This window comes from Cololabis saira, chromosome 3 (genome assembly GCF_033807715.1).
Source record: "Cololabis saira isolate AMF1-May2022 chromosome 3, fColSai1.1, whole genome shotgun sequence".
Taxonomy (NCBI): Eukaryota; Metazoa; Chordata; class Actinopteri; order Beloniformes; family Belonidae; genus Cololabis; species Cololabis saira.
Window position 1 is genome coordinate 31,285,356 of NC_084589.1, and position 11,992 is coordinate 31,297,347.

The 11,992-nt window shown below is 41.5% G+C and overlaps 1 protein-coding gene across 1 annotated transcript; it reads left to right on the forward strand.

Moving 5' to 3' along the window:
* Nucleotides 1-2,832: 2,832 nt before the first annotated feature.
* On the forward strand, nt 2,833-5,105 carry cited4b (Cbp/p300-interacting transactivator, with Glu/Asp-rich carboxy-terminal domain, 4b). The gene is made up of 2 exons (XM_061717229.1): nt 2,833-3,037; nt 4,003-5,105. Exon 2 carries the CDS (start codon nt 4,008-4,010, stop codon nt 4,818-4,820), a length of 813 nt encoding a protein of 270 aa, XP_061573213.1. The 5' UTR covers nt 2,833-3,037; nt 4,003-4,007; the 3' UTR covers nt 4,821-5,105.
* Nucleotides 5,106-11,992: the final 6,887 nt, after the last annotated feature.

Sequence of the window (11,992 nt, forward strand, 5' to 3'; positions counted from 1 at the left end):
CTCTACTTGTGGTTTTGCCCGTCCAGGCAACATTTTTCAAGAAGCTTTGCACTTTGTGCAGATGCAGTCTTGCAAACTGCAGTAATGTTTCTATGCTCATCATATTATTACGGACAGAAGAAGTTTCCCCAAACAGCACTTCCAAACAAACTCTACATATTATGTCTTCTTCTAATTGTGTCATCTTGGATTTGAAAGGATCACAAAGGAGTTGGCTCCTGTTTTTATGTTAAAATATTAGTTTCAACTACATTTTTTGCAATATTGAAATTCTTTATAGAGCTGCTCAGGCAACCTTTTGTCCCCACTGTTGGCAAAAACTGCAAAAACCTGCCCAGGTTGTCTCCTGTGACTTATCTCTCTATACCGGTCTATGCCACACCTTGACAACAAGGAAAATAATGACGCAAGAGAGAGCGGGAGAGACCAAGCAAGAGTAAACAGGATGATAAAATGACAGGATCATAAATGCAATGTGATCTCTATACACATAAGGGGAGCCTCTGGGCTAAAAAATGTTTAAGTTCTTGTGTACCACTTTCACTTTAACTGAGTCCATGAAGCCTGTAGCGTCTGAGATTTAGATGTAGCTTTTTTCCCTCTCTCTCTGAAGATTGCATGCTCTGACCCTGGGGTAAATTTGCTGAGATGTTCACTCCTGGGAAAACTGGCAACTGTCTTGAATGCTTTCCACTTGTAAACCTCGAGGGCCGGTGTACTGCATGTTTCAGATGTTTCCCTGCTTCGTTGCACCCTGGTACAAGTGACTGCATCTTCAACAGAGTTGTGCAGACCTTGATGAAAAGCTGATGACGACCATTAATTAGAATCAGGTGGGTTAAAGCATCTAAAACATGCTATAATAATGGAAATCTAGTTTTCAGCTCTTTTTGGCCTCATTAAAACAATGTATTAGTGCTATAACACTGCTTAATCACTCTGCATTACATAAGGGTTTTACCTCTGAATAATAATTTGAAAGATCATCCGCTGCCTTCATCGTCTGATTACTTTCTCAACAGCGGTAGCGGCAGTCACAATAATTTGTCAAAGACTAAAGATGTTTTTGTCCATCTTATTTAACATTGATATTTCCTTTGTTGTTTTCAAGAGATTTCTCACAGGACAAGACACAGAGAGTTATGAGAATAACCCTTATTCTAAAAAAAACTGTGCATAGAAACCCCGACCCCCTACAGTGCCACCTTTAGAGATTTGATTTTCTATTGTGCAAAAGTGTAAAGGAAACGTGACTAATGATAGTTGGCTTCAATGTCTGTAAAAACAACTGATGGTCAGCATTTATCAGCTCCAACTTCCGTAAAAATATACTTTATTTGCGCTGTTGCTAATGTCTGAGCAACATAGAAGGAAACTTATCACTACAAGCTGCGGTACTGCAGAAAAAAACATATACTGCCCCCTAGGGGTGGGTGGTGTAATTACAGAGCAACGCAACGCCAGCCACAGGGTCGCTGCTACGCAAAAGCATAAATCAGGCCATACCCAACAAACGACTAAGGCCACATATACACATAGCCGGGTATTTACAAAAACGGATATTTCCCCCTCTATGTTTTGAAAAATACCATCATTTACATCAGATCGTTTTCAAAATCTCTTCATTTACACGAACCTGCATAAATACGCTGTTAAGGGGTGCTATGAGCATGCCCAACCTACAGGCGGCAGTGTAACGAGAAGCATAAAGTCATGCTAGCCAATTGTAATCCTGGAAAAAAACATCAAAAATGACTACAGTGGCCAAACAAATTATAAACACAGGTTGCACACTGAAGCCTAATGTCCATTTCACTCTTTTTACAAGCAAAGATTTATTTATGTATTTGTATTTATTAAGATATTTTATTAATTATTTTATTAATATTTTATTAATTTCGCTCTGTAGTTTTGGGGGTTTTGGGGGAGTCGCGGTAGCTTAGCCTAGCTGTGATTGGGTCTCCGGACCTGGCACGGTTGCTGCTCGTGTTTGCCGATTCCGTGTCTGTTTCGCGTCTGTTTTTTTTTTTCTGCTTTTTTTCTTTCTTGCAGATTTCCAGTGCTCGATGTGCACCTCCATGTGTGTTCTTGCGTCCTGTATTAGCAGCAGATGTATGTGTATATATATATATATATATATATATATATGTATGTGTGTATATATTAATATATATATATATATATATATATATATGTATGTGTGTATATATTAATATATATATATATATATATATATTAATAAAATAAATATCATATGTATTTTATACAAAAAACATATACACATAAAACATGCACATATATGCCTTAAGTTCTTACCTTTTATGGTATTAACCATAATTTTTTTTTTTTTTTAAATTTCTCTTAAATAAATTATGAATCACAATTAATGACAATTGGATGATTTTTATTATGATTTTGCACACAAAAAAAACATTGGATTACTTTTCCATGACTGACTATCTATCTATCTATCTATCTATCTATCTATCTATCTATCTATCTATCTATCTATCTATCTATCTATCTATCTATCTATCTATCTATCTATCTATCTATCTATCTATCTATCTATCTATCTATCTATCTATCTATCTATCTATCTATCTATCTATTAGTTACTTTTACATCTAAACAATTACATGTACCAAAAAGAATAGAAGAGTGGGGAGGAGGGTATTTAAATTGGCCACTGTGTCACCACTCTTCAACTGCCCCTTTTCTCTCTACGCCCATGCACAATTATATTAAGTAGGGCCAATAGGAACAAAGAAGAGGCAGGGCCGAGGCTCCACCTCTCCCTGCCTGCCTTCCTCTGAGCTTTTTAGATGTACATAATCCCTGAGTTGACCCAGAAAATAGGCAGTCGTTTCAAGATCTGATGCGGCAGTCTTTGTGCGCACCGTCCCCACTTGAGCATGAAGCGTAACCCCGTGGAATATATACTGTAATTCAGAGGAGCTTTGTCTCGCGGAGGGGAAATTGTTGGGAAAAGACGGAGCGTGAAGCAAAGTCGCGCAACTTTGTGAAAACGATACGGGTGAGCGATTTTTTTTGTCGGATTTCTTAGTTGGGAGAATTTCGGGTTTTTTCTGTGCGGTGGTCTCAGGCTCCTGCTGCTGCTCCATTGTTTCCAGTCGCTTGTTTCAAAGTCGAGATTAAATCAGTGGTTACGTGTGTCCACGGAGGAGGTGTTTTTTATTGAATACGAACCTTTTTCTTTTTTAATAAACTGTTTTCGGAGAAAAAAAGAAGAAGCCCGTGTTTTATTTGTTTGGCTTTGATAGGATTGTGACGATTCAGCTGTTAGGGGGAAATGTTGCATGATGTCAGTGCTCTTTGTTGCAACCTTACGTGTGGAAATGTATAGCAGATATTTCCACCTCAGATGTCATTGCATGCAACATCGCTGGGATTTAAAGAGCTCATTATGGGATGCACGCATTTATTCCCGTCTCTTGTTGTTTTTTTTTTTTTTAATCATTTGTCGAACTCATCGTGCGTGAATGAACGCGCTGGAAAATGGACCCAAACACTGTGCTTTAACCTGTAATTTCAACCTGGGCGTTCATGGTTTGGCACAAAGAGGGGAGGCTTTTTTATTTATTTTTTTATTTTTTCGTGGAAAAGACTTAACACACCAGCGAGGCTTTTAGTGTTCGCCAGAAGGTAACATAACCTTGCAGATGTTTTGTTCCGGAAGCGATTTCGGTGGTTTTGAGTTGAGGTAGGATTGTAGAAGAAACTTGTATCTTAATTTTTTATTTTTTTTTTCATTTCGTACAAGGTGCAGTGTGGTTTGGATTGAATAAATGAATCGTCAATGTTGTATTTTAATTCAACGTTTATTAAAGATATGGACATTACCAATGTTTTGGTTTTTTTTTTTTGGCTCAGGTGGATAGTTTGATTGTGTTTTATTGCAAATGAGAAGTGACCGTGCTCTAACTCCACTGTCTGGCCCTCACATTGTCCTAAGAGTGTCTCCTCTCTGCCCAAACACAGGAGACATGGCAGATCATCTGATGATGCCCATGAATCACAGCTCAGCAGGTGCCGGTCTCCACGGTTACAGGATGGGCATGAACGGTAGCCTGCAGGCGGGTCACCAGCAGCATGCCAACCAGCAGGGCATGCGGACGCTGCCCAACGGCCAGATGATGCACTACGGAGGCGCCCAGGCCAACATGGAGACGGCCATGAGACAGCGGCAGGGCATGGTGGCCGGCCACATGAACGGACAGCTGAACGGCGCTCAGATGGCCCACCACCAGATGACCTCCGGTAACATGATGTACAACGGGCAGCCGCAGCAGCAGCAGCAGCAGCAGCAGCAGCAGCAGCAGCAACATCACCCTCAGCAGCAGCAGCATCACATGCATCCGCATCCACAAGCACACCAACAACAAGCCCAGCACCCGCAGCAGCAGCAGCAACAACAGCAACAACAGCAGCAGCAACAACAGTTCATGAATGGAGGTTTAACATCTCAGCAGCTCATGGCCAGCATGCAGCTCCAGAAACTCAACACTCAGTACCACGGACACCCACTTGGGCCTATGGGTGGGAACCACATGGGGCCTACGACCCAGTACCGTATGAACCCGGCTCAGCTGGCTAGCATGCAGCACATGGCCGGCCCGGCGCTTGCCCTAAACGGCATGGATGCAGATATGATCGACGAGGACGTCCTGACGTCGCTGGTCATGGAACTGGGCTTGGACCGGGTCCAGGAGCTGCCGGAACTTTTCCTGGGCCAGAATGAGTTTGACTTCATCTCAGACTTTGTTAGCAAACAACAGCCCAGCACGGTCAGCTGCTGAAAGGACCTGGTTTTTGTAAAGAGGCACAAATGGAGATAGAGGAATGAGGTCTGTCCAGGATGGATGAAGCAAATTTATCTCCTCTGGTTTTTATTTTATGAGCAGGGACCTGTACAACTAAATTAAAGTTGCGGACGGTGCAGGGATATCCTGGATATCCAGCGTGAACGCACAAATACTTGAGTCTCATATGTTTGTTAGCAGGCAGAGGCTGGCTGGCTTTAAAGACTTCTTCTCATATTTCCTGGACATGAATGTAATAAAGAAATGCTGAAACTCTTAAAAGCCACTCTGAACAATTCTATGACACTATGTAGCCTCTACGTCTGGACTCCTTGATAGTTTACCAGTAAGAAGGTGTATTTATTTATTCCAATCTAAGAAAACTGATATAAAGAAGAACCACAATCTCTGTTTTGGGATCCACATGGTTTTTTAAAAATCTTTTCCTGAGAGTAAGTTTGAAGAGAAGTGATACATTTACGTTCTCTGCGTATGATTATTTTTCCTTCCCCCATTACATTTGGGTTTGTATTGAATTAAAGGAGATATATTATGACATTTTTTTTTTTTTTTTTCAAAACCAATACAGTTTGTCGAGGTCTTAAAGGCATGTGTGATATGTTTTTGGTCAGAATCCACAGATATACAGTACAAAAGCTTCCTATTTCACCAGGAATTTAAAGCTCCATTAAAGGCAGTGAGTTTTAGGGGGTGGAGTCAGACACTCCACCCTCTTCTAAGGGGTGTGCCTCTCTTGAGATTTGCGTTACAGCTTTGTTTATAGTGTGAAGCGAGGTGGAGTTTAAAGATTGGGAAGCTTACCTGACCTGGATCTGTGATGTCACAGAACCTTGCAAATCTGACCAGAATTACATTTTGTACAGAGAGAGAAAGGCTGCCCCGAAACAAGGTCATAGTGCCGTTTTATCCTGGAGCTTTTGAGTTGGTTGTCGTTTCAAACACTGAAATAAATGGTCTTTTCATAATATGTCGCCTTTTAAGCTTAGATGACAATGTCGTCAAAATAGAGCTTTGATTTTCTTTTTCTTTCTTTTTTTTTTTTTTAAACACCAAATTACAATGTTATTTCATAGGACAGGGAGTGTCACCAAGACTTTAAAAATGCTTCACTTTCGGTAAAGTGCTGCCTTTTTTAGATGTGATGTTCTCAGAAAATCTACTGCTTGTACTGTATGAAGTTGTATAACTCCAACGTGTCCACACTGTTGTGTTCTATTGGAGATGTAGAACCGCCTTAAATCACGCAGATTTTTATTTATTGGTTGTTTATATTGTCCCCTTTTTTGTGATCAAGACGGGGAGGGGGTGGTCTTTGTGAAAGGGGTTTTGAGGATCAATAAAAATGGCCTGGATAGAAGTGTGGCACGTTTGTTTCTCGTTCATTGCTTAGGTCTTCCCCCCCAGGCAGTGAAGAGCCAGCTAAGCACTCGGGTTAACCTGTTCATGAGGGGAGACTTACGGTTTCTGTGGAAATGTTTAAACAGATGAAATATTTATGCTTTGTGAGAGGTATCTTCTTCTGATCTTGCTGGGTCTCCAGTTTAGCATTATTATCTGGAAACATTGACTGCCACTGGTGGTAATGTGAGTGACATATTGTGATAATCGTGTTTGTCCAGCGGTTGACGAAAAACAGAAGCTGCATTATTTGTCAGTTTACATCTGATCTGTCATGTCAGGTAATGATATCTAAATTGGATTTACAGATTCTCAGATAATAATGAAGCAAATGTCATTCGCTTGACATTATTGTTGCTGACATAATAACAATATTTCTCACTAGTTAAAGCTGGTAAAACGGCATTTGTCCGACTGCTTTCTGTTGTTTATACGCTGCGACCGAACAAATGACTTACATTATGTCAAAACAGCCCCTCATTAGTCTGTGCCGTTGCCAGTTGGAAGAATAAAACAATTCACCTAACATAATTGCATTCATTATGAAATGAGGGTAAAGAGATTCTCAGCAGTGGCGGAGTTTTGTTGAATTGTTTTGTGCCTCCAGGCTGTGAAAACGCTTGATTGAGGTCATGGTGGGAATGTCATCACCACAGTTAGCTTTCCACATTGTCAACAGAGGCATCTTTAACAGCATCATGAGTAACAAGAGGGGAAATGAGAGCCGTGTTGTAAAAAAAAAAAAAAATAGCGCTGGCTTGATTGCTCAGTTTTTTAAATCAGCTCGGTCCTCAAAGCCGCTCTCTCTGCTCGATTGTCCACTTGTGTTGATGGCGGATGTGCTCAATTTGAAATGTGTGATCACTGATGATCCACATTGAAATGTATTTTCTTTCAAATAACAAAGACTAGCTGAAGGAGGCATGTGTGTATGTGTAGATTTTCTTGGCTTGACGCTGACAAGAGAATGACTCATAAGTAGGCCAACAGCCTTGGCGCAGAGCTTAGTGACGGTTGCAGGACCTTTGCCCATTGCCAATCTGGTGAGATGGTCTTCTGGTGTGCAGCACATGGAACATACTGGCGCGCAGTCAACGCTCTGTCTCCTCGTATATCTCATAATTGTATGCTGTGTACTGTGAACTCCTTGTTTTGCCTCAATTTAATGTTGAGGTTTTGTATCTAGATTGTTACTCCATGGACAAATGGCTAACTGCGTCAAACAACCGTGTTTGCTCCCCAGATCCCTTGTTATGACTGCCGCCCGCCTCGCGGAGGCCAGTCTAGACGCAGGCTAAGCAAGGGTGGGACGCTCATAGATGTTTACAGTTACTTCTGTCTTTCTTGTGCTCTCGTTTTCGACCCACCCAGAGTCGGCGCGGTGCTCTGTCTTCCTGTGGCAGCCTGCCTTTTTTCTCTATATAAGTCAGAGAGCAGAAGCCACATTCTCATAGACAGGCAAAGTGAAAGAAACACAAGATAAGAAGGGTGAGAAATAAATGTAAGGATCTCTTGAGTTTACTATAAGAAAGTAGCTTGAGGGTTTTTAAAATGTTTTTTTTTTTTTTTATACTCGCTCTTGGGGATTTCTTTGCTGGGTTTTCCCAAAGCACTGGTGCGATTCCACTGAAAACCCTTCACAAATTGTTATGTGAAGCGTCCTAAAGGCAATGTGCCTTACATTCCTCGCTCTGGTCCTACCGCTGTACTCCAGGACTGCACGTCCACTTTGAGTACTGTCTGTTTTTCCTCTTTCCAAGGCGCTCGTCCAGCTGGTGCCAGGCCTGAGCTCGTGTTAATCTCTGGCCCCAGCGCCAGTGACGGATAGGTGGTCATTTGCTGTCGTCACGCATGGCCAGGTTTTCACACGCACACGCTCACACAGACACTGAGAAATCCGTACACAACCTGATCAAACAGACTAGCAGGGACACCTCAATATCAGCACGGAGACGAGAAAGGGAGGGGGCTGGGATGAAAGATTAATGTCTCATCTCTGCCCATTGTGATCCTAATGCTTTCACCCACTGTGTGTTGGAAGATTTCATTTATGGTGTAAACGAGTGGTGAAACAACGCTCCGATTATGTAAGGGGGGTTGTGCAATTTTTGAAACAGTGCAACTAAACCGCTGGGTAGCTTTCTTAACTGTAAACGGAAACTGAAATACAACGAGAGACACAAGATGAGAAGATAAGTTCAGTTTCTCAGATGTGAGCAGGAGGGATTTCTCGTCATCAAGGGGACAGTCGCTGTATGTGTGAGAAGAGGACACTTGTCTGAGCTTGCTTGCTTTAGCAAGAGTTTTTTTTCCCTTCTTGAATGCTTTGTGTTAACCGTGTGTGTGCGCGCGCATGTGTGTTTGTACTGGCAGGGGGTAAATAAACAGCAGCTCCCTCAGGGCAGAGTTCTTACAGTGGACATGTTGCTTAAGCCGAACTTCCTGATTTTCTCACTGAACAGTCACCTTGCGTCTCCACTTGACACGCAGTCTCATTGGACACTGCTCCTCCCTCCCCTTTCTTTAAGTTCCTCCTTAGAACAAAAGGCCTGTTGCGTTTGCACAGATATTGCAATCCAACATGCCTTTAAAAGAAAACAAAAAAAAACGGTTAACCTGGATCTCAGACATGTCCTAATAAATTGTGCAGAGGAGCCCTTTAAACATAGCCGTGTAGATTGTTCCTGGAGCCCTCAGACGTAAGTAGCTGATTCTGGCATGTCGGGGCAGATGACATAGAGGTTGCCTAGTGACTAGAAACTCCTCCTCTGACCCCCTCCTCCCCTCGCCTCGCCTCTCCTCTCCTCCCCTCCCCTCCCAAAATCTGGGTTTGAGTGGTTTGCCAGCTCTTTGAAGTCAAAGGGAGGTGGCGTAAATAATTTATTTCTCTGCACACAGCTGACACTTCTCAGTCGAGCTGGCTCAAACACATCAAGGTGTCTCAATAATGTTTAAGGTGGTAAATATTTAAGGGCTGTGCGATTTGCACAGTTGACCCAAACTTCAGGTTCACAACATGTGCAGACGGTAATGCAGATAGAGAAACGGGTGTCCAGCAGGGCTAGATTTGTAGTTTGTATTTTAGTCTGTCATCACCACGTCTAATCCTGTCAGTCAGAGGAAATCAGGCACACAGATAATCTTAAAATCACATTTTGTAGTCTAGTGTGACAATAAGGTACAACATTGAATTGTTATACAACAATCAAGAGAGTAAAATCCTTTTTTGGAGGGGAATGTGATACAATCCAAAAACTAATGCACTGTAAATGTTCCCCTTTTGGCTTAAACTGTTAAATGTTATTTTCTCCTGATAGGCAGTCACACAGCAAGTCGTAATAACCGGAGCATTTTGTCTCTTCGACCTCTGTCGCAAAGATTAAACAACTTAAGCTTCGCATGAGGTGCCTTTTGTTACAAAGTTTTATGATTAGGTAGTAAGGAGGTTAATATAGCGTTCATCTCTTGCACGGTTCCGTTTGACCTGTTTAAAGCCAGCTGAGAAATGACTTGGGCCAGGCCCGGGGGAGAGAGAGCGATTCATAGGTTGGAGGAGAAGGGAACAGTATTAACACAGTTTGTGTTCTGTACACTGTGTCTTTGTGAGCTTTAAGCCTGCGTGTTAATCTTGTGGTGACAGTGGCGAGCACATGCTACCAAAGAGGAGGTGGAGCCACAGCAACTGAACACTTCTTATCAGGCTTGTCAAGTGTTATGTTGCAGGTGAAATTTCAGTGTAATGTAGCATCACGAGAAAAAAAAACAAAAAAAAAAAAGCAGAAAGTATCAGAACCGCTCTGGATTAACCTTGTGTGAAGTTTGCCTTGTGATGACCCAAACCATCTGGAGGCTGGGGGTTGACTGGATCATTCTGCTTTTAGCAGATAGTTCCTCTAAATCAGAAGTCACTGGGGTGTTACAAATCAAGGGATTTTTAATTATTAGGAACACCTACTGGACATTTACAGGGTTTATACAGCAATCCTTATGTTAAATTTAATACCAATTTAATACCTTTTTCACTACCTTCAGATTTTTTTTAAAAACTGTCACAACATTAAGTGTCAATCACGGACCTTTTAACATTAATACAGATTTTGAACTATAGAACACTATACAGAACAGATTTATAGACTCATTGACGTTGACCAGATGTTTCACATTTATTTCACTTTGTGAATGACAATAAAATAGACTGCTTAAAATGTAAAAGGTAAAAAATAATACCAATTTAAAAAAAAAATAATACCTCTGACAGTGAATGTAACACTTTTAATGGCCTTAAATTTGGCAATTTTCATTTATCACTTTTTAATACTTTTTAAAACCCCGCGGAAACCCTGATTTAGATGCAGAGGGCTTTTTCCTCTGAAATTTTTAATCTGGTTAAAAGAAACTACTCGGAAATGTTGTTCTTGGGTGGATCAGTCAGAGAGAAGGTTACAACCCAGTTCGGGCCATTTACCTGACTGACTGAAATTTAATCATTAGCAGTTATTGAGACGCCCCAGGACCCTCACACCCACTAAAATCTGGCCGCCTGGAGGAATGCTGGGAATTCTGGTATCAACTTGAACGACGGCGGCGGACTGAGCACCTTATTGTTGCGTTACCCGTCTCCAAACCGCTGGTGAATGCACCATGCCAGGCTTGTTCTGCAGAGAATATGGCACGTCTATGCCATAAGATGACACCTACAGTAAAGACCTGACACAGTAGTTTCTTTATTTCTCCCCTCACAGTTATGACTGATCAGCAAGCCCGCATAGCTTCCTTTCATACATACTGAAACCGTCTCACTGCTTCATAGGCTGCATGACTGTTGGGGCGATGGCAGCGGAAAACTGAGGAGTTCTGCGTTAGCGGTGATTATCAAGACAAGAATTTCCCCAAATATCACTGTATGTCATAACAAGAACCCAGCAAGGCAACAGTGGCAGCTGATGTACAAGAAGAAGAAAAACAGTCGAGATGGGGACTCAAATGAAAACTGACTTCATAACCTTAACAAACACAACGCGAAGCACAAGGAGATGTTATCTCTATAAATAGCCTTGGCTTCATGCACAACACACTGGCTACTATTACACATCAACAAGCACTGGCATCAGCCACGAGCTCTGAGCTTGTCACATGTGCCTGAGCATAACAAACAGCACAGATTGTGTGTGTCATATGCTCACAGATGCACAGAAACACATTTGTGTCACTTACTCTAGTGGGTTTGGTGACCGTTTTCAACATTATGTGGTGTGCCTTCCTGTTTTGACATGGGGTTTCTGCTCAGACTTTTCTGGTTCGCGCTCAGCTTTTCTGGTGAAATAATTCGGAAGAATCCAGTCGTGAACCGCCCAAAACAATGACAGTACATACCAGGAACTGAGCCAAGGGTCACAAAATCTTCCACAAACAAAAGGTTTTAACCTCATCGTGCAAGATTATGTAGTCATGTAGAAAAATAAAAACACCCTTAAATGTTTGACTCTTTTAAAAACTACAAATAAAGTTGACATACTGACATCACACATGGGATATTTATTAAGTGTATCTTTAAATCCATTAGATCAATTCAGGGGCCAATATTACCATCTAAAAATAATAATAAATGTCAACAAAACCAAACCAGACACACAAAAGCACCCATTTACCTTGAATGATCAAGCTGATAATGACGAAGTGCCGATATATCTTTTAATAAAAGGAATAAAAAACTAATAATGATGTCAAGAGAATAATCTACAGCTGATGTA